The sequence below is a fragment of the Oncorhynchus keta genome, chromosome 24 (genome assembly GCF_023373465.1).
Source record: "Oncorhynchus keta strain PuntledgeMale-10-30-2019 chromosome 24, Oket_V2, whole genome shotgun sequence".
Classification (NCBI taxonomy): Eukaryota; Metazoa; Chordata; class Actinopteri; order Salmoniformes; family Salmonidae; genus Oncorhynchus; species Oncorhynchus keta.
The window spans coordinates 28,096,419-28,119,344 of NC_068444.1; the positions used below are offsets into that span (position 1 = coordinate 28,096,419).

At 42.4% G+C, this 22,926-nt stretch overlaps 3 protein-coding genes and 1 pseudogene across 5 annotated transcripts in view; 2 read left to right on the forward strand and 2 right to left on the reverse strand.

The window, feature by feature from the left end:
- The window catches only part of LOC118402911 (arylsulfatase G-like), a 17,987-nt gene extending 11,288 nt beyond the window's left edge, over window positions 1-6,699 (reverse strand). Inside the window, exon 1 of the mRNA XM_035801278.2 lies at window positions 6,563-6,699. The gene's annotated coding sequence lies outside the window, so the exon portion shown is untranslated. The remainder of the gene's footprint in view (window positions 1-6,562) is intronic.
- Window positions 1-11,142, forward strand: part of LOC118402910 (monocarboxylate transporter 7-like) — an 11,620-nt gene extending 478 nt beyond the window's left edge. Inside the window, exons 1-6 of one of the 2 annotated variants that reach the window (XM_052478049.1) lie at window positions 4,529-4,664; window positions 6,966-7,220; window positions 7,604-7,747; window positions 7,851-7,979; window positions 8,210-9,220; window positions 9,410-11,142. In XM_052478049.1, the coding sequence (XP_052334009.1) occupies window positions 6,983-7,220; window positions 7,604-7,747; window positions 7,851-7,979; window positions 8,210-9,220; window positions 9,410-9,705 (1,818 nt within the window). In that variant the 5' untranslated portion in view covers window positions 4,529-4,664; window positions 6,966-6,982 and the 3' untranslated portion in view covers window positions 9,706-11,142. Of the gene's footprint in view, window positions 1-4,528; window positions 4,665-6,965; window positions 7,221-7,603; window positions 7,748-7,850; window positions 7,980-8,209; window positions 9,221-9,409 lie in introns of those variants that run through there. The other variant, XM_035801277.2, reaches the window with a different exon arrangement.
- A 190-nt stretch (window positions 11,143-11,332) lies between these two features.
- Window positions 11,333-15,230, reverse strand: LOC118357712 (archaemetzincin-2-like; annotated as a pseudogene).
- A 1,641-nt stretch (window positions 15,231-16,871) lies between these two features.
- On the forward strand, window positions 16,872-19,050 carry LOC118402923 (protein FAM104A-like). 2 transcript variants are annotated; one of them, XM_035801294.1, is made up of 4 exons: window positions 16,872-16,890; window positions 17,540-17,650; window positions 18,157-18,280; window positions 18,369-19,050. In XM_035801294.1, exons 2-4 carry the CDS (start codon window positions 17,634-17,636, stop codon window positions 18,603-18,605), a joined length of 378 nt encoding a protein of 125 aa, XP_035657187.1. In that variant the 5' UTR covers window positions 16,872-16,890; window positions 17,540-17,633; the 3' UTR covers window positions 18,606-19,050. The 2 variants fall into 2 exon arrangements, with proteins under 2 accessions (XP_035657187.1, XP_035657186.1); XM_035801293.2 differs by lacking the exon at window positions 16,872-16,890 and adding an exon at window positions 16,935-17,071.
- The last annotated feature ends 3,876 nt before the right edge of the window (window positions 19,051-22,926 follow it).

The window sequence follows — 22,926 nt, forward strand, 5'->3', positions numbered from 1 at the left end:
AATAAGGTTAGGAGCCTAAAGTTCTGTTCTCATTATAATAATTATTCGGACAGTTCCAAATTAGTGAGATTTTTCAGTTAGAAAGTGAAAGTTATTTATAATAAGGTTTACATGTAGAAAATGGATGGTCCTCTCTTCAGCAAAATATAGTTAAAAAAAAAAAAAAGAAGACCCTCCCCTACAGCTAAATTAATAATTAACACAAAAGTGGACAGCGTTTACCCGCACTTCTTGGACGGACCAGGCAGAGCCTCAGATATGAGAAACGGTTCTTCGTCCAGTAGCCTACATGGCAATGTGGAATTTTGATAGTGCACAGGGCTGCAAGTCAGGAGGTTGTGGGTACGCAGACCGCCGTGGACATGAGTAGGGATGCAAAGATCTCCTTTATAGTGAAAGCATTGCATTAATCTATCCTCATATGTAGAAAAAAATGCCTTTTCTAATTAATTTGACATATTAGAGGAATCATTTTTATAACACACAAATTATTGAAATTACAACCAAAGAATGGACAGAGAAATAGGCCTATGTGTTCATTTCATCACATTTCTCCCATGCCAAATCAGTCTGTCTTGTTTGCAAATAATTACATCCAAGACGTCATTAGGAATCTGAGCATTGTACTTTCAAAAGTTAGGCCTACATTTCTAACCCAGACAGAGTAGACCCACTGACACAGAAAAGTGTAAGCTTTAACTGCTGGCTACTCTTCTTCCGTGGCTTAACCCAATGAGAGAAGGTCACAAGTGTTTCCCTAAAAGCTGTCTGGGTTTAAACATCTTCTACTGTACAGAAATGTAATAGCTTAATCAATTGATAGTGAAAGGATTAGATTACTTCCCAAGCAAAGTCAGCCTCTGAAGGTCAACGAAACGAAACAATGATATCCCCATTTGCATCGGAGTCACGTCTTTCCTGGGTATTTTACAGCTCGTTTCTAACATAAAGCATCGCAGACCAAAGCGCTGTTATAGATCACTTGATATAATCGGATACATTTGATATTCTTCAAAATCCTTTGCCATTTTCAGTAATAAAAAGGTATGCCTATGGCATACCCTCTCATCATACCTCCTCAATTCGAGTCTTAGTTTTATGGTGGGTGGAGGAATTGACCAACAAATCTATGGATATAGCAGCCTATAGCCTAAACATGAAGGCCTACCTATTATTTCTTAAAATAGGAAGGAATAGGCTCCAACACAAAACACTCATTGTTAGTAAGAACCCCATGAAATGGAAAAAAAATTAATGGTAACTTATTGGCATTGGGAGAACCATATCCACACTCACAAATATCACTCAAATGGACGGCAGTTCATCAAAACCATACTGCAGCTGGGAACATTGCAAATGCCAAGTGTGATAAACCAAAATTCCCATAGGGGGTGAGCGCACTCCACCATAGATTTTGATATGGGAAATGGTTACAAAGTCAGGTCCCAAGGGTGAAATCTATTTTTTTTTCAGAATGTTAAAACCTCATAAAAAGAGCTTTATTTGCCAATTATACATATTTTATGTTCAATTATACATATGTATTAACCGTACGGCCACAAATTTGTCTTATTTTATTGAGTTTGTCCATAAGGCCTATGTTTTGTCGATTTGCAATATATGATCATACGAAGTCGGCTTCCGAACCAAAAAGTCAGTGTACCATGTCCAAATGGCATAAGAAATGTCCAAATGGCATATATACTGACCAAATTATATATATCACCATGTTAAGCCCTGAATAAACCTAGAAGGTTTTGTTGACATGTTTGATCATAGGAAGTCATAGGAAGTAAGAATTTCTCATTGATGTTGATTCAGCATGTCCATTTCGTAATGGGAAGTCCTTATGGATATACATTGGCAATGGACACTGTCAACTTGCAGAAGACCATGTTCACACTGCTCATTGGTGTTGATTTCAGCCTGTCCATTTGGTGATGTTAAATCCCTCATTAATAACCTCTTAAGGATCCGCCCCTTTTATTTCAAAATTCCATTGCATTTATGCTCTGTCAGAACTGGACCCGCAGCGAGAACGTAACTACGTCTTAAATGATTTTTTAAAATGGTTTTAACAGAGGCACTGTGAATTTTGAGTCGGCTCTGAAATATGTGATAGTTGGCTTCTAAACGAGTTGGACAAAGTGGGTTTGGTGTCAGTATGTATCAGTTTGGTGTTAGAATGATATTTTATTGACTGATGGATGCTGACTTGATGGCTGACTTTTGTCTGTTTCCAATAAGTTTAAACAGTGATGAACCATCACCCAATGGACAGACTGAAATCAACACTAAAAGGGTTGGCAAAATGCATCACCCTAGTCTCTAGGCCGTGCCGAGTTCAAGGAGATGCGCCACTTGCCCGTAGCTCGCTCAGCCTGACCGCAGCGACGTTGCAGAAAGTAGGCCCGGAATGAAGCCTGACTAGTAGTAATTTCAACATGCTTTAGACATATTGCGGCCTTCTGGTCATACAGAGACACGCCATTCTTGATGGGCTCTTCGGGGGGAGGTTGGGATGGATAAGCCACAGAGTTATTATAGCTGCGCTCGCTGGTTCATGTAGTCTGACACATTCGAGTTGCTCCCTAAGGACAACATGTGTTTACAGGTTATGCTCTAACTTTTCTTCAATGCAGGCCACTTTCAAAATTACTTTTGCCACGTGTTCAGGGTCACCTGTACCTCTATAGATAAACATAAAAAGATTGAATTGAATAGTCCCCTTCATATCCTAAAGTGGAAATGTGAACTTTACCATCAAATGGGGAGGCTTAAATCATCACAAAAAGGAAAACAAATGGCATCACCATAGTCTCTAGGCCATTCCGAGTTCAAAGAGATGCCCCACTTGACCGTAGCTCACTCGGTCTGACTGCAGTGACCGTGCAAAAAGTAGGCCCGAAATGAAGCCTGACCTAAATTTGAGGTCCTTTTGGGTGACAGCGGCAGAACCGTTGAGGCTAGAAACACAATTCAACGACAGGAAAGTTCCTAAGGTCCTCCCGATCTGCGCAAGCCTAACATTGACCATGTAGTATGAACCCTTAACAGTGAAAACAGGGTGTTTTCTTCTGACAGTTTGCAATGACATCTCTTCCCATAGGAATACATTGCCTCCTTCCCTAAATTCAACCTGTTGTTTACGATTGCCAAATCAAACTGTCTTCAATGACAATCTATCAGGCCTCTATGAGGATTACCTGTGTTGATTCAAAGCTTCCTGGAGCAACCACGAGTGGTTAAATTCACCCTAAAAGTGGTTTTGATTTCACAACCTGTAGTTAGTGAAAAACACTGTATTCAACCCTCTATATATCAGTCAGTTCTTAACGTAAAGACTTGAAACTCAGGAACGTCTATCACTGCTCGGCCATCCTGAGTTCAACGAGCCATTCAATAGGGCATTTCTGCAGTATATTAGAGCATGTCCAATTCGGACAGTGTACAATTGTACATTTCCAATGTATTTAAAAATGCAGTTTTTCACAATTCCTGACATTTAATCAGAGTAAAAATTCCCTGTCTTAGGTAGGTTAGGAACACCACTTTATTTTAAGAATGTGAAAATGTCAGAATAACAGTCATTTCTTTCATCACGTTCCCACTGGGTCAGAAGTTTACAGACACTCAATTAGCATTCGGTAGCATTGCCTCTAAATTGTTTAACTTGGGTCAAATGTCTCAGGTAGCCTTCCACAAGCTTTCCACAATAAGTTGGGTGAATTTTGGCCCATTCCTCCTAACAGAGTTGGTGTAACTGAGTCAGGTTTGTAGGCCTCCTTGTTCGCACATGCTTTTTCAGTTCTGCCCACACATTTTCTATAGGATTGAGGTCAGGGCTTTGTGATGGCCACTAATACCTTGACTTTGCTGTCCTTAAGCCATTTTGCCACAACTTTGGAAGTATGCTTGGGGCCATTGTCCATTTGGAAGACCCATTTGCGACCAAGCTTTAACTTCCTGACTGATATACTTTTAGATGTTGCTTCAATATATCCACATAATTTTCCTTCCTTATCTATTTTGTGAAGTGCACCAGTCCCTCCTGCAGCAAAGCTCCCCCACAACATGATGCTGCCACCCCCGTGCTTTACGGTTGGGATGGTGTTCTTCGGCTTGCAAGCCTCTCCGTTTTTCCTCCAAACATTACTTGGTCATTAAACATGGTCATTATGGCCAAACAGTTATATTTTTGTTTAATCAGACCAGAGGACATTTCTCCAAAAAGTATGATCTTTGTCCCCATGTGCAGTTGGAAACCGTAGTCTGGATTTTTTATGGCGGTTTTGGAGCAGTGGCTTCTTCCTTGCTGAGCGGCCTTTCTACCCTCCCGATATAGGACTCGTTTTACTGCGGATATAGATACTTTTGCATCTGTTTCCTCCAGCATCTTCACATGGTCCTTTCCTGTTGTTCTGGGATTGAATTATGTTCATCTCTAGGATACAGAACGCATATCCTTCCTGAGCGGTATGACGGCTGCGTGGTCCCATGGTGTATATACTTGCGTACTATTGTTTGTACAGATGAACGTGCTACTTTCAGGCGTTTGGAAATTGCTCCCAAGGATGAACCAGACATGTGGAGGTCTACCATTTTTTTCTGAGGTCTTTGCTGATTTCCCCATGATGTCAAGCAAAGAGGCACTGAATTTGAAGGTAGGCCTTGAAATACATCCACAGGTACACCTCCAATTGCCTCAAATTATGTCAATTAGCCTACCAGAAGCTTCTAAAGCCATGACATCATTTTCTGTAATTTTCCATGCTGTTTAAAGGCACGGTCAACTTAGTAATTGTAAAGTTCTGACCCACTGGAATTGTGATAAAGTGATTTATAAGTGAAATAATCTGTCTGTAAACAATTGTTGGAAAAATGACTTGTGTCATGCACAAAGTAGATGTCCTAACTGACTTGCCAAAACTATAGTTTGTTTACAAGAAATTTGTGGAGTGGTTGAAAAACGAGTTTTAATGACTCCAACCTAAGTGTATGTAAACTTCCAACTTCAACTGTATATATGTGTTGGCTTCTTGCAGTCAATTTGCAGTCTACAAATGATATATAATTATGTTCTGGCCCCGACCATCCTCTCAAGAAAAAAAAAAAAAAATCGGTCCGCAGTTGAATCTAGTTGATTATCCCTGCACATTTTTTGGACTAGACCTAATCAAAAATTATTTTAGAAGAAACCTTTGACTCTCCTCGTAAACTGCCACGTAGCATTACACAGTGCAGGTATTGGTTAAGCAGCACTCAGGGTTTGAATATCCATTGATGTGTGTAATGCAGCCTTGTTTTATTTACACCATCCCAGCAGCTATCTTAATAATTAAACTTTGTTCTGTGCATCTTCGAGCATGCACTTCCTAGCCTATAGCCTATACATCATTTGATTTGAGACCACACTAAATAGCCAGTTCGCAGTTGTAAATGAGAACTTGTTCTCAACTGGCCTACCTGGTTAAATAAAGGTGGAATTTTTTAAAATCTAAAAATAATATGATATTGAGCGCCCAGTAGAGAATCAGAGATGAGGGGCGGCATCCGGCACACATCTATATGTAGCCTAATAATCAACTCATTATAAAACACTCAGAAATATTGAAATGTAATTAATGACATGACCCTTCCTTCCCCTGGACTAGATTTAAATAATACTAACCCCTCCCCTTGACTGAAATTGAAAAAGCATGACCCTCCCCCATTTTCCTACTGTAAATACAGGTTTTTCAAGAGGCCCAATAATCACCTCTGTAGCAGCCTAGTTATAATCATTTTAATTGTGGTCTAACATTAATTACTGATTAAAATACTTGGGCAGCTTATAGCTTACAGCTTATAGCCAAATCGGTTAGATACACAATATCTAGAAGGCCCTAGAATGTAAGAGAACATGATGCCATGGGATAAGACAAGTAAAGTAGTATTGGTGTTGTACTTTAGGCGAAGTCAAGTCTATAGAGGGCCTATCTTTATCTGCTGTTTGTCTTTCCTTTGGCCACATCTGGCTGAATGAGATAACATGTTGGCACATTAAACATTGGTGTGGGTCGACCCACAGATCTATACACACACTTTTGGTTATAAGACAGACAAGTCAGAGAAGACAAGTGCAGCATAGGTAATGACCGTTGGAATGGAGTTACCAATGCCATAGGCTATTCACCAATGACATCAAGGGATGGCATTGCTCATTCATTCGTTGAGAAAAGGCAAACTGGATATGTGGAACGACAATAAAAAGTCAGTGAGTGAAACAGGTTTATGTGTGTGTGAATTGTGGTTATTGTTGCGTAATTGAAGATGTGCTAATTACGCTGCAGGACCGATTAGGATCCTTGATACAAAGTAACAGTTGCGTTGATATAGCAAGCAACGTGTCCTGAAAAGCTACATTGTTCCGGATGTAAGCAGCAACAACTTTCATCATAACATTACCTAAAACGAATATAGTTTGCAAGCTGCAACTATGTACCTAACATATGACATTGATAAAGGATACGTTTTATTGAAAATTTGCCATGTAATCCACAGGTAACAGTGATTGTATTACCGCTTTATAGTGACGTCTTGCTTGCAGAGTTACTGCAGACTCGAAGAACGTCCACGTTCACGCCAACAATGCGCGTTCACACACACCCACATTTACCAGAGGGTTCGTTACAGTTGGGAGGGACTGACTCAGAAAATCACATGTAAACTGCAAAAAAAAAAGTGCTCTTCATAAATCAGCTAATCCTAGCCTTATACACACACACACACACACACACACACACACACACACACACACACACACACACACACACACACACACACACACACAATGTTAATATATTAACCTTATACCATACCAATAACATTGACATTATTAACTATGTATTTATTTTCTTCCCAATCACAAGCGTTGTTTACTTGTTACCTTTTCTAAAAGTTCTCTATTGCCCCCTTCCCTACAGCATCTTCTGCTCCAACTATGACAGTGTGGGGGTCCAGAGTGAAGCGCTACATGGGGCCTAACATCTACACGGTGCCTCCAGATGGTGGCTGGGGCTGGGTGGTGGCGGTCTCCTTCTTCCTGGTGGAAGTGTTCACCTACGGAGTCATCAAGAGCTTGGGTATCTTCCTCCAGGACCTGATGGGGGAGTTTGGGGAGAGCAACAGCCGAGTCTCTTGGATCATCTCCATCTGCGTCTTCACTATGAGTTTCACTGGTGAGACTGGGGATGGGGGATGAGAGGGTCTAAGGCAGGGGTTCTTAAGCTTTTTCAGATCAAGACCCAAATGAGAAATTGACTGTCCTCTTGTGAGCCAAATGGCTCTCCAAATTAAGAAGACATAGTGCCTGATTATAGATGTATTCTCATAACTTGTGACCCACCTCTCACATGCCCAGGGCCCACTATGGGTCCAGACCCATAGTTTAAGAAATTCTGGTTCTGAAGAGCTGCTGAGTGTGAAGGCTTGTGTTACTGTGCCAGACTGCTTGATCTCATAATATTTTATTAGGGTGATATTAACTGAAAAAGGTCAGATGCTCTATAGTGTGTCATATCTTAGTGCTAACAAGAGATACCTATCCCCTCTCTCCTCACAGCTCCTCTTGCTTCTATAATGACCAATCGATTTGGGTTCCGGCCAGTTGTTATGATTGGTGGACTCCTCATCTCCATAGGAACCATCGCCAGTGGCTTCACCAGCTCCATCAACGAGATGTACATCACCATTGGACTCGTTGCAGGTAAGACAAACAAATACACACAGGATATTGACCATCATAACTGTCACAGCGGCACCAGTGTTGTCACTAGTGGGTGTGCATGTTTGTCCTCTCCCCTCCACAGGCCTGGGGTACTGTCTGACCTTCCTGCCCACCGTCACCCTACTGTCTCAGTACTTCTCCCAGCGACGTTCCCTGGTCACAGCTGTCGCCTCCACGGGAGAGTCCTTCTCTGTGTTCGCCCTCGCCCCAGGTAAGAGGTCACAGTGGGACTAAAAGCCTATGCTTACTAGCAAAGTTTCTCTTTAAAAAATACAATGTTTCAGTTTACCAACCTTCCCATTACCTTAATCTCACTTTTCTCAATTGCTTTTTCTTTTAAAATTAACCTGCATTTAATTTGAGGTTGGATTGCAAACCCTGACCACTATAGTCTTGTATTTCAAACACTCTCCTCTTTGTTCTCCCCCATCTGCTCCTCAGCATTCTCTGCTCTGAGGGACTGTATCGGCTGGCGTTACACTCTGGTGGTGATCGGAGCTCTGCAGGGCATCATCATCATCTGTGGAGTTTTGCTAAGACCAATCTTCATCAGACCTGGACCAGCCACTGAGACAGAGACAGGTGGACTGGCTGACCAAGAGCTGAAGGCTCTGAACACACAGGAGGAGTCCTACACTAAGGAGAGACTGTACACTAAGGACATTTCATATGCTAAGGATAGCTATTACACACCGCAGAGTTCCTACTCTCAGGAGAACAAGCTGACTCATTGTTACTCCCTGAGCTCTGAGTCTGAGGACTCTGGGGTCCAGTCCCTCCATCACCAGGTCCTGGATGATGGTAGCAAGGCAGGGATGGATATTCCTCTGAATGGGAAAGAGGAGAAGGGAGAAAAGGAGGGAAAAGAGAGAAGAGAGAAGGAGGCGTCTTCACAGCTGTGCTTAGGAAGCAAGAAGGAGATGGAGAAGGACGAGGAGCAGACATGGACAGTATCCGCCCAAAAGCCCAAACTCCTTGACTTCTCCGTGCTGAGAGAAGGCAGCTTCATTTGCTATGCTCTCTTTGGCCTCTTCGCCACATTGGGTTTCTTTGCCCCTCAGCTCTACATCATTGAGCTGAGCGTGAGCCGTGGCGTGGAGCGTGACCGTGCAACCTACATGCTCTCCGCCATGGCGGTTGCAGAGATCTTTGGTCGCCTCTCCATTGGTTGGGTGCTAGGCAGGAAACTGTTTAGAGGCAGGAAGCCCTTGGTGCTGCTAGGATGTGTAATCCTGCTGTGCCTGGTGCTGGTGGCCTTTACCCTGGTGTGGGAGTTCTGGGGCCTGGCGATATGTTGTGGGTTCTATGGTTTTTTCATGGGCACTGTGTCCTCAACGCATATACCCATGCTGGCAGAGAAAGATGTGGTGGGCATAGAGAGGATGGCGTCGGCCGCAGGAGTCTATGTGTTTATACAGAGCTTCGCTGGGCTGGCCGGACCACCTCTAGGAGGTAAGAGATGCATTCTGGTCTCATATTTATTCACAGCTCTCTGTCATGGCATGTCTCTTTTTCTCTCTCTCTCACTAATGATAGATTTACCATTGGTTTTATTTTCATTATCATCAAATGAAATAACTTGATTAATTTGTGCATAATTTTTATGAATTCGTTTAACTTTTAAAATTGTTATTCTCTCAGGTGTTCTGGTGGACCTGACTCAGAACTACGGCTCAGCTTTCTACTCCTGTGCGGTGGGTATGGGTTTGGGAGCTGTGTTCCTGGGACTGGTACGACCAGCCAAGAGAGGCTTGCCCTGCTGCAGCAAGAGGGGGCCTCAAAATTGCCCAGAACCAGGGAACCCTGTACCTCAGCGAGAGGGGAAGGAGGCCCAGGACAGAGATAGTCTTCAGGACTTCCTAGAAGTTGACCTTGATTTGGACCAGAAACAGGAAATCATTACTGAAAAAGGCCAACTGATGACAATCTCTACTTGAAAAGACATCACACAGCTCAGAAGGAAACCCCATAAGAGTCTGAACTGAAGTCTTGGCTAAGCTAGTGCTGATTGAGACAAATCAGACAAATATGTGAATAAAGAATGCCATGGACGGATAAGGAATCTCTATCGTGTGATTTCAGATCTGGTTTCGGGAGTCTGGAGAGGTTTCATATCTCCAGTCACTCACACTGAACAAAGGAAAGGGCATACTAAACATCCTGGATGTAAGGGGTGAAATTAGCACTACAAACCTTGTTGTAAACTGAGACAACAATGTTATTATTGCTTCCCTGAATATCAAAACACTGTGTTTTAACTCATGGTACTGTTAGAGAGGATATACAAACAATATGTAGAGGCCAGTTATTAGATTTATGAAGTCAGCTGGGAAACCTTATTACGCTCACACTTGATTTCAAAGGTCAATTGTAAGGCAACTAGCTGCAATAGGATTTTGAGTTTCCTCCCCAAAATAACATTAAAGTTGATTCAACTTACAATTGTATCTCATTTGGGAGTAATGCTGAACAAACATACATTCTCAAGTTGAATTGTATGCTCACTCAACTTTTAATTTTAGGTTGAGTGAACATACGCTGAACAAAAATATAAACGCAACATGTAAAGTGTAAAGCCCATGTTTCATGAATGTCATGTTATTTCTCCACCATAAGCCACCTCCAACATTGTTTTAGAGAATTTGGCAGTACGTCCAACCGGCCTCACAACCGCAGACCATGTTTATGGCGTTGTGTGGGCGAGCAGTTTTCTGATGTCAACGTTGTAAACAGAGTGCTCCATGGTTGTGGTGGGGTTATGGTATGGGCAGGCACAAGCTACAGAAAACAAACACAATTGCATTTTATTGATGGCAATTTGAATGCACAGAGATACCGTGACGAGATCCTGAGGCCCATTGTCGTGCAATTAATCTGCCGTCATCACCTCATGTTTCAGCATGATAATGCACAGCCCCATGTCGCAAGGATCTGTGTACAATTCCTGGAAGCTGAAAATGTCCCAGTTCTTTCATGGCCTGCATACTCACCAGACATGTCACCCATTGAACAGGTTTGGGATGCTCTGGATTGACGTGTACGACAGCGTGTTCCAGTTCTAGACAATATCAAATATAACTTTGCACAGCCATTGAAGAGGAGTGGGACAACATTCCACAGGCCACAATCAAGAGCCTGATCAATTATATGCGAAGGAGATCTGTCACGCTGCATGAGACAAATGGTGGTCACACCAGATAATGAATGACTGGTTTTCTGATCCAAGCACCCCATTTCTTTAAAGGTATCTGTGACCAACAGATGCATATCGGTATTCCCAGTCATGTGAAATCCATAGAATAGGGCCTAATTCATTTATTAAAATTGACTGATTTCCTTATATGAACTGTAACTCAATAAAACATTTGAAATCGTTCCATGTTGAGTTTATATTTTTGTTCAGGATACAATTCAACTTGAGAATGTATTCTTTCCTATTCGCATAGTTTAATTTTACACTAGGAAATATGAGAATACATGAACCACAACACCTTTCTTTGAGGGCCTAATTACACACTAAAGCAGTGGTTTGAAACTCCTGGTTTACAGGCTACATCTGCAATTCACATTATGCTGACTTGCAAAGGATAGCCAACAACTGGAACTTTTAATCACCTGCAACCTGCGTTCAGAATGAATGCCAGCATTAGTAAGATTGTTTAGTGAGACAACCTAAATCATAAACTGGAACAGCCACCTCAGTGATGGGTCAAAAAGTCCAACCAATAACAGATTGAATTAGTTTAGAAATGTTATGTTTGTGTGTCATAAGATTAATCAACAAACATGCAAAAACAGGTATTGAAACAAGCAATTCTGAAATTCAACCTGCACTAGAGCATGCTGGGAAATGTGATAATGATGGGCATGGTTGAGTGGTTGAGCAAACATAAATTTATAATTTTACTCATCAACAAGCTTGTTCAAATTCAGCTCACTTCAAGGAGAATTTGTTGAATCAATGTACAACTGTAAGGCAACCAGCTGCAACAGGATTGGGAGTTTGGGCATACAGTGCTGCCTTCCAAAGGCAAACATGAATTTGACATTTTAATCAAAAGTTTTTTTTAAATTGAACTCACTTCGAGTTTGTTGAGTGAACAAACTTTAAAGGGTGACTGCTCTTCCTGAGTTGGCCTCGTTTTAGATTTGGCTAATTAAGAAATGATAGCAGCCATGACTGAATTAAAACCTGGGACATGATTTGACGTGGATGCCTCTTGTGTGTGTTCACAGGTGGGAAAAGTTAGCTAAATGATTTAGCCAATTAGCTTCAGCCGGTTGGTATGCGACAATAGTGAAATTGGTTTAACTTTGGATAGCCCATCTCTGGGTATAGTTAGCGACGGTCAATACATGACAATGTAAATGGGACAGCATTTTCATGTTGCACATATTTAGTTGTCTCATTAAATGCTTTCAATATTTGTAAATGAATATCTACAACTCCTAGTTGGTTTGAGGTGTGTGTAAAGTCAGTAAAGTACTTTGAATAGAAATGTACATTCTAGGATCTTCATCTCATCCTTGTGTACATTCATCAGTCATATCTATTTCCGCAGTGTGACCGTTCTAGAATCTAGAGGTAAATCTGCCACTGTCTGGAAGGCCATTGTGGGTTTGGGACAATGTGGCTCAGAGTCAGACTGGGAGACAGTGAGGTGTCCATGGCTAGCTGCTCCCTCCTCTATCCATCGCAGCAAGGCCTGAGAGAGACAAGTCAGCCCATTATACTGTACCTTGGGAAATAGACTTGCAACCAGGCTACAGAATATAGTAGTGTATCAAAGTTTCTGCAAATTATGTGCTTACCTTGCGGAGGCAGAGCGGGCAGGGGTCCATGGGCTGGGTGTCTGACTCCTCCAGGTGGTTGGAGCCCTGCATGACACACTGCAGCCACTGGCATTGCTTCACCCCAAAGATTTGCCCTATCTCATGGGTGACTGTCTGGAGGCAAAGGTAGGAATAGACACAAAAGTGGAAGCAGCAGGTAGCCTAGCGGTTAGAGCATTGGGCCAGTAACCAAATGGTCACCAGTTCAAATCCAAAAGCTGACAAAGTGAAAAACCTGCCAATGCTCCAGGATCTGTAATTGCGCCACCTCGAAGAAGTGGAGTGACATGAGAGAACTTAAGAAGGTTGAACACCAGGCAGGCTGTGGCATTCTGGATAAGCTGCAGGGTTTTGATGTTCCCACCTAATCAGGGACTTATTTTTACCTGGGACACCAGGTGGGTGCAATTTAGTATCAGGTAGAAAAGAAAACGAGCAGGACCTTGTAAGGTAAGAGTTGAATACACCTGTTGTAGCGCATTAACCAGCAAGAGCGACTCACTGCTTTGATGTTTGCTGAGAACGAAAGGATGTTGTCCAGGGTCATGCCAAGTTTCTTTGCACTCTGGAAGGGGGACACCATGGATTTAGCTATGTTACCTCTTATGCCGGAGCTCCAAGGCACGCAAAGCAGTGTACTTAGAAGTGGTGTTCCGATGCCTGTATCACTTTATCGGAAGCACGTGATCAATGACATCCGGAGCTTTGTTTAGTCTAACAACCATTGGATTGGTATTGGTTTGGTAGAAGACAAAAAGTCTATGATGCGCACACGCTACGTGGTGGTAAGTTATCTATAATAATTTGGCTACTCTAAATTCTTTTGACCAGCAGGTTCCACTAGTGTACAATGTGTTGACTGATTAAAGCCTTGAGTAATGAACCTTTTCGACACACTTGGCTGGAAAACCTCAATGCTTCAGGAAGCTTTGTTTCCCCATCGCTATGTGGAGTTATCAACCGTGGTGGAAAGGTCTTGGAGTGGGCAGGCCTTTCCCGGGAGGAAGAGCAGCTCCATTTTGTTGAGGTTGAGCTTAAGGTTGTGGGCTGACATCCAAGCTGAGATGTCTGCCAGGCACACAGAGATGTGTGTTGCCACCTGGGTGTATGAAGGGGGGAAGGAGTAGAGTAGGTGAGTGTCTTCTGCATAGCAATGATAGGAGAGGCCATGTGAGGATAAGACAAAGGTTAATTTATTTCAGTATATTTTGTACTCAAAGTGACCCTTTGGGGGCCATAGCACCTGGAAACATCCCCAAAGGGGAACCCTGGCCCATGCCCCTGGGTATGCCATGAGGTGGTTTCTCTCACCTGTGTGGATCTGTAGGTTGCGTGAACTGCAGTTGACCCTGAATGCACAGACCATGGCGGCAGTGGTCACCGGAGGCAATAGCTTAACCATCAGCCCAAAGAAGGCCTGGCAGTAGTCCCTCAGCCACTCCACGTACTGGCCTGTCTCTCCCTCCCCATAGGAACCTGTGAAATAACCCATAGATGGGTGAAATCAGCTGAATGGTACCACTCAATGTTTAACCTTGCATATCCTCTCCCACATAGCTCTGTAAAATGGGTTCAATGGAACATTCTGGTGTTTGTACTGTAGCCCTGAATGCTGTTTCTGTGGTGTTTGTGCCTGGCTCAGAATGAAAGTAAAACTAGGAGATCCACTGGCAGTGTATGCCCTATCCGGCCACTTACAGTAGCTGCTGTGTGTGGCTCAAAAGTAGTGGTCAGCTCAATCACACACTAATTAGTTTGTTGTACATGGTGCGCCAGCTTATGGCATCTTGATTCACTGTTATTTTCAGAGGATCTTGCCACTGCAGGGATACTGTATCCCTGTACAATATTATGCCATAGGGCTTGAGAGAGGACAAAGACAGAGAGAGATTGTGGACCCACCTACCGATGGTCTATGTGTAGATGGTACTGTGACCCTTTATGGGCGTGCTGCGGTAGGGGTTGCTATAGAAACTAGAAGTCCAGCGGCTCCTCTGTGTGCGAGGGGATCCAATCCGAGTCGGAGTACACAGTGATGAGCCGGAACCAGGACCCATCCCCCGGATGGAGACTCTCCTCTAGGAACCTCCGCTCTTGTCGGCTGTACTTACAGTAGCGATCACTCAGGTCACAGCGCCTGGACACAAGGGCGGTGCGACGTGTCTCCGGGGGTGCTGCAGGTGGGACGCAAGGTGAAGTTAGAGTAGGATGAAGTTGCCCTAAAGGCCTAGACACTGTACCTCCCTCCTAATGGCATTGGTTAGGGTTTGAGAAGGATGTTTAATATTTGTACCTTAGAGCATCTTCCAGAGCCTTGTATGTCACAGCGACAAGTGGGACTAAGACTGCACAGGTAAGACCCACCTTATATGTGGGGCTCAGACAACAGAAACTAAAGCCAACTGAAACATAACGTTCTGAGAACTAAGGGTTGGTAACAGGCTGCTTGGTTGGCTATTTGAGCCAGTTAAGGGGGCTATTTTTTTTTCTTAACTCCAGACCTGGGGGCATACACTTTCTAGTAGGCAATATCATCTGCTATTATCCTCAGTAATTGTCTATCAAAGCTGTCAGTCCCCAATGGCTTGCCATTGTCTATCGACAAGGACCATTTTTTCACCTCTTCCATGCTCACTTTATGGAATTCAAAATGACAATCAAATTGTATTTGTAACATGCACCGAATACAACAGGTGTAGATGTTACAGTGAAATGCTTACTTACAAGCCCTTAACCAATAATGCAGTTTTAAGAAAAATATTTTGGGTACCGGTACAGAGTCGATGTGCAGGGGCACAGGTTAGTCGAGGTAATATGTACATGTAGGTAGAGGTAAAGTGACTATGCATAGATAATAAACAGAGTAACAGCAGCATAAAAATGGGGGTGGGGGGGTAGAAGCTGTCAAGAAGCCTTTAGGACCTAGACTTGGTGCTTGCCATGCAGTAGCAGAGAGAACAGTCTATGACTATGGTGGCTGGAGTCTTTGGCAATTTTTTTAGGGCCTTCCTCTGACACCGCCTGATAATGCTCTCGATGGTGCAGCTGTTGAACTTTTTGAGGATCTGAGGACCAATGCCAAATATTTTCTGTCTCCTGAGGGGAATGCGTAGTGACAATGTTTGTTGCTGGCATGTCATGCCTAAGTTTACTAATCTTGACAATGAGAATTTTAAAATTAAAGTAGTTGGTAATATCAGTTGGTTTTGTGATGAATGAGCCATCTGATTCAATGAATGATGGAGCGGAGTTTGACTTTTTTCCAACAATGTCATTTAAGTTGCTCAAGTTGTTTGACTATCATTCTTTATGTAATTTCTTTGTTTGTGTAGTTTCTTCTTTTTATTCTGTTTAGTCACAGGATTTCTACATTTGAAATATGTTTGCCAATCGGTTGTGCAGCCAGACTTATTTGTCATTTAATTTTGCATCATACTTCTCAACTAATAAAATTTTTCAATTCCTCATCAATCCACAGGGATTTAACTGTTTTTAGTACTTTTCTTAATGAGTGCATGCTTATTAGTAACTGGAATAAGCTATTTCATAAATGTGTGAAGCGCAGTATCGGTTTGCTCCTCATTACACACCACGGACCAAGAAATATTATTTACATCAACAACATAGGAAGCACTACAACACTTCTTGTATGACCTTTTTAAGTGGACAAAGATTGATGCAGGGTCGCAATAAATGTGTTTACATTATTCATGCATAAGGAAATTCATTTCCATTGGTCCTATCTATGCTTGGCGTTAGCCCAAAATAAGATAGCAGTGTTATTAAAAGGCTGTTTAGGGAAGTTATAAATCTCCAAAGAACCTATAATACCTGTTCTCAGAGCGCTAATAAAACCTCCAAGGAAAACTTTCAAGGAACCAGAGTAAAACGTTCCTGCAACTGAAAGAAATAAGTCCCAGACAAAATGTTCACTTCTGTTCTCAGAATGTTTGGTAAAAACCTATATATTTTTTAGTCAGGAAATGCATGACGTCGTTCCCATAACCAACGCGAAGCAAAAAAACATACGTTCCCACAACTTCCAAGGAACCAAATGTGCTAGCTGGGAACGCCTCCTGACTTTTTTGTTTTTAAAGCTGCACTATGCAGAAATCATATAATTCAGATACGCAAAAATTGAACTATGGCCCCTATAATTCTAGAACTGCTGGAGGAATAAAAGTAACTTCTAAATGTCAACTTTTGCAACCACCAGCAACCACACATACAACACAAAATGACACAGTCATTATTTTTCGTCGGTGACCCAGGTAGATAGATCAATGAGGGTTAGTTCTAAAAAATATATTTGGTATTACATGTGATTTGCAAAAGGTACTTTAGATTTTGCAGATGGCATTCGGTCGATTTCTGCTTCAAGTGGATCGAACGTCATCGAACGTCATGTAAATACTATCAGCTGGGTCTTTTTCCTAGCAGCAGCAGCTCACTCGCTAGCTTGGATTCCTGGTACTGTACTTCTTTCGGATCTGTCATTTCACCAAGATGGAATGATAGTCTTATTTGAGATCAGTCAAACTCAACACTCGAGTTAAATTGACGGTTTGAAGGAATCTCTCGTTTCGTTATAGTTTAGCCAGTTTTCTATGCAAGCTTGTTAGCAAAGTAGCGTAGGCTATACGTTAGCTAGCTAACAACGGTGAACGGTAGCCAACTAGCAGAGAGAGACTGGAAATAGAATTCATTGCATAAGGTTAACTGAGAGGGAAGCTAGTTGACTGACATAATTAGCAGCCATATTCTGGGACAGTGAATGATCAATTCTCAACCAGTCAAGAGTTGTTACCTTGCTAACAGGGCAGGGAGGCTATTCAACAATATAACGTTAGCATTCAGATAGATCAGAATGCCCTGACTGAGCTTGTGCGGTAAGTTTGGGGAGAGCTGTTGTGCGTACGATAATAGATTTTCTTCCAGGGAGAGGAGTTGTTTACATTCAGACGTGTCCAGGGCAGGGGCCTTAACGAACGTCTTTCTCACTAAAAAGAAGCCATAGACAATCGTCTCCCAAATGTTGACAGAAAACAGGTGAGTTTCTTTCTTAGAATAACGCCTTATTGAATTACTATCGACCTCAGTGACTGTTAGCCTACAAGAGAGACAAATGCAGCTAACTCATCTCACCGTATCAGTTTAATATCTCACTTGGTGGTTTTCTTCCCTGTGTGTACTGATCAATAAGTTGTCATACCCATGGCTGATAATTTGAGCACGTCTGCTCCTGTAACTAGGCTGTGCCTGAGATCGCCTATTTCTCTATTTTGGGTACTTGGTGTTCTCTCACACATACACCTGCTCTCTCAAAATAGTCCTAATAATATATGCCATTTAGTAGACGCTTTTATCCAAAGGGACTTACAGTATACATTTGAAGTGTGGGTGGCCCAGTGGGAATCAAACCCATGGCCTTTGTTGCAAGCACCATGATCTTCTGACTGAGCCACACAGACCACAGACTTCCTCTCTTTCACTCTAAGTTAATCACTCTCTCACTTTTTACTCTCTGGCCACTCTCACTCTCTCACTGTGTACAGGAAGCGGCGGCGTGGTGGAGACAATGAGGGGGACCAGCTGAACCCCCAGGCCAAAAGGTCAGGAGGTGGGCAGGAGGGTCACGTCATGGTGTCCAAGCTGGGCCAAGAAGTTTGGGACTCTGAGGTGACAGAACACACACACATACTTGTGATGGTTTGGGCAACAAGTATTTTCTGTAAGTTATACCTGTTCTTCTCGTTCTGTCCTCCAGTCGTCCAGCAGTGACAGCAGTAGTGGTATCAGTAGTCCTGAGAGGGCAACGGGAGGAGGTAGCACATACACAAAGAACCGCACATCCCAGGGTCTCCTCAGACCCTTGCCAGAAGACCCTTCCATTTCCTCGTTGAGTCTTTATGGCAACGACACCCCCTATGACCACATCAACAGTGTCCTGAGGGAGGCCCACTTCAGCAGTCTGCAAACCAGAGGTCAACCAGGATCTACGTGACATCACCCCACCCCAGACCATTGTTACCCCACTGGAACAAGCCCCTGGGTAGGATCCAGGAAGAAGTTGCCCATAGGCTCGAATCTAGAATAAACTAACCCCAGATTTGTGTCCAGGAGCAACTTCATCCTACCTGGATTCAGGATGTGGCAAAATATCCTTTGGGCTCTGGACCCAATCCATACCATTGTCCCTGTGCTGTACACCTTGAAATGTGCCATACATAAAGCACACCTACATATCCAATGGCCCACCCACTGTGGTACTACTATATGCAGTATGTATGTACTCCAGCACTTTACTGAGGGGTCTACTGTTCTGTGGTGGTCTCCTTACATGAGTGAGTTGTTGGACATTATCATTGCCACTGGTGCTATCTACTACAGACAGACATATGAGTGTCTAAGTGCTTGCTGTAGCCTAATTAATAAAGTGAAGCACTTTATCCTGCCTGTTTTTCTTGTCTAGGCCAGTACTCATCATGCTGTTTCTATGCATAGCTGAGTGTGAGTTGGTGTTGATTAGTCTCTGTGGTTACTTTCTATTTTTTATATATATATTTTTAACCTTTATTTAACTAGGCAAGTCAGTTAAGAACAAATTCTTATTTTCAATGACGGCCCAGGAACAGTGGGTTAACTGCCTTGTTCAGGGGCAGAATGACAAATTTGTCTTTCTTTCGATTACTAGCCCAACGCTCTAACCACGAGGCTACCCTAATCATCACATTGGCCTTGAGGAAATCCAGAAAGAGAATTTCAAGCCACACTGCCAAGCTTCTTGTACTGATAAGGTGAGGTTCTTTGCAGAATAAAGGCTGAAGTTTGGGTTTGTCCTTGTGGACACATGTCGGCAGGTTTCTGTAGAACTGGCATTTCCAGCAGCTGCAGTGACCATGAACTGCTCATCCTTCCACCACGAAAAAAGTAGAGGGAACCATGAGGACACTCTCTTGCACAGAATACATTTATCTATGACAATAACAGGCCACATTCTCCATTGTTCAGGGGAGTGAATTGAACATTACAGAATGTTCCAATGGAAATGGTATTTTTTTTTGTTTCTCTCTACCACATTGTTTAACGGAACACACACCACTCAATAGTATACGCCTCAGACCCAGGGGTGTGGGTCAGTCTGTGGGAAGGTCAGTGGATTCACTGTAATGAGAGAGAATCTACATTTTGCCATGCCTCTGCTATTTTCCAGATACCATCACAAACATTGAGTTGCAGGGGCTTTTGAGTTTGTTTTCATACAGCCTCCAATAACCTTTTCTTTATCCTTGCCTGTGCTGGGATCATCTTGGCAATGCTTACCTTCATCACTGTTATAGTCACCCGAGGAAAGTAAACAACAAAACACAGGTGGGAGACTGACATCTCTGGTCATGTTGAAAAATGTTTGGCCCTGTTTGAAAACTTTGAAAAAAGCATACTTTCTTCCACTCTTCAAGTAAAGTCACTGCTTGATTACTTAGGAGTCTGTTCTACACTATCCACAAGGGGGCAAACTATACCTAGACTTAAGGATGGCTGCAGTCAGCAGCCCTGTCAAGTGACAATTTTGCAGTGTATGTACTTGTTCAGTTTGGAATTGCTATGACACAATTTATTATGTTCCAGATGTCTGCGTACATTCACGCCACTTACTCCAGCATTAAAATGGAACTGCAGCCCCATCAGGACATCCCTGATATCAGTAGTGATCTGAACAGTTTAAGTGGGAAGTTTACATACACTTAGGTTGGAGTCATTGAAACTTGTTTTTCAACCTCTCAACAAATTTCTTGTTAACAAACTATAGTTTTGGCAAGTCGGTTAGGACATCTACTTTGTGCACGACAAAAGTAATTTTTCCAATAATTGTTTACAGACAGATTATTTCACTTATAACTCAGTTTCCAAACGCCTGAAGGTACCATATGCACACGTACAAACAATAGTACACAAGTATAAACACCATGGGACCACGCAGCCATCTTACCGCTCAGGAAGGAGATGCGTTCTGTCTCCTAGAGATGAACGTGCTTTGGTGCGAAAAGTGCAAATCAATCCCAGACAACAGCAAAGGACCTTGTGAAGATGCTGGAGGGAACAGGGACAAAAGTATCTAAATCCACAGTAAAACAAGTCCTATATCGACATAACCTGAAAGGCCGCTCAGCAAGGAAGAAGCAACTGCTCCAAAATCACCATAAAAAAGCCAGACTACGGTTTGCAACTGCACATGGGGACAAAGATCGTACTTTCTGGAGAAATGTCCTCTGGTCTGATAAAACAGAAATAGAAATGTTTAGCCATAATGACCATTGTTATGTTTGGAGGAAAAGGGGGAAGCTTGCAAGCTGAAGAACACCATCCCAACCGTGAAGCACAGGGGTGGCAGCATCATGTTGTGGGGGTGCTTTGCTGCGGGAGGGACTGGTGTACTTCACAAAATAGATAGCATCATGAGGATATATTGAAGCAACATCTCAAGACATCAGTCAGGATGTTAAAGCTTGGTCGCAAATGGATCTTCCAAATGGACAATGACTCCAAGCATACTTCCAAAGTTGTGGCAAAATGGCTTCAAGACAACAAAGTCAAGGTATTGGAGTGGTCATCACAAAGCCCTGACCTCAATCCTATAGACATTTTTTTGGCAGAACTGAAAAAGCATGTGCGAGCAAGGAGGCCTACAAACCTGACTCAGTTACACCAGCTCTGTCAGGAGGAATGGGCTAAAATTCACCTAACTTATTGTGGGAAGCTTGTGGAAGGCTACCTGAAACGTTTGACCCAAGTTAAACAATTTAGAGGCAATGCTACCAAATACTAATTGAGTGTATGGAAACTTCTGACCCAGTGGGAATGTGATGAAAGCTGAAATAAATCATTCTCTCTACTATTATTCTGACATTTCACATTCTTAAAATAAAGTGGTGATTCTAACTTATCTAAGACAGGGAAGTTTTACTAGGATTAAATGTCAGAAATGGTGAAAAACTGAGTTTAAATATATTTGGCTAAGATGTATGTAAACTTCCCACTTCAACTGTATGTGTCCAGGGCAGAGAAAGGAGAGGTCCAAACCCTTCTGTTGCAGCACAGGACTGGAGCTGACGCCTACTTGTACTGCAACTAGTCTTCATGTACACGCTTTTTATTTGGGCTTTGCTTGTCTGATTCAAGTCAAATATTGATATTGATATCATTTGTTAGAAATGGATAGTTCAGGATGAATAATGTAACATTGAACTATTGATTCATTCATTATAATTTGATACCACTGCAGTTTACATTTCCTCTGTTTGTGTGCATTTGACAATTTTACTATTTGCCTTAATGATCCCAAGACCCAGCCAGAAGTCTGACCCCTAAAACAAAGTATCCATCCAGGGTATTTTAGAGGATTGGATCCACCTATGATGATAGATGAGAGCTGCCAGTAACACTGTAGGGAACGGTCCTAATGGCTGTTACCTAAAGGCCCCACCATCACAGCAGCCAGCCACCTCTCTGTCTGGGCTACAGAGCACCAGAGATGAATTCATCAGTCACATGACTAATGACCTCGAGCTGAAAGACATGGACTTGATTGAGATGTACCATTTTATTGCAGCATCTGAATTTGGGGTTGGGTGTGACTCACCAACACAATAACAAATGTTTTTATGGAGAAGAACATCTAAACAAATCAATTCTTTGTTAGCAATTTAACTTGTTATATTTACATGCTTATGTTCTCCAACATGTATGTATTTGTTAGGCAATAGACCTCTGTGGCTGTTATTTCTTTGTATGTATCTTGTTACTTACAATTGTACTTGCTGCTCACGACTATACCAAAACATATGCATTTGAATTGTATCTTACAATGCCATCAAGTAACTTGATTTGTACTTCAGTAATGCTACTTACCCTGACTTTGAATTCCAGACAGAAACTGGCCTTCAACGAAATAGTCTCTGGTAGAATAGAATAAAAAAGTGAATGATTTTGATAAGTAATACATGACTGCATTGCATGAACATGTGGATACAGAGAAGACTGTGGACACTGACCCTGTCCCACTTCTATTCATAACCATATTCCATTTATTTTGCTGAAGAGTCAGGGAGATGTTTTCACATTAGTTTGTATGAGTTGGTGTGTAGGAGTGTACCTAAATGACTGTGATGTCACCGTTGATCTTTGAGCTGCTGTCATGTCTTAATTAAGCATTACTAATGCCACCTAGGCTTTGGTCACTTGTTGGTTAAGGCTACTGGTCTATGAAATGTAACTGCTATATAAACAGTCGACTGCTTTTAAATAGTGTTTTATTTTTCCTACAT

What these genes read in the sequence shown, in the direction of transcription:
- LOC118402923 (XM_035801294.1), top strand. An exon ending in AAGAAGTTTGGGACTCTGAG is followed by an intron (nt 18,281 to 18,368) that starts GTGACAGAACAC and finishes TCTGTCCTCCAG; the next exon opens with TCGTCCAGCAGTGACAGCAG.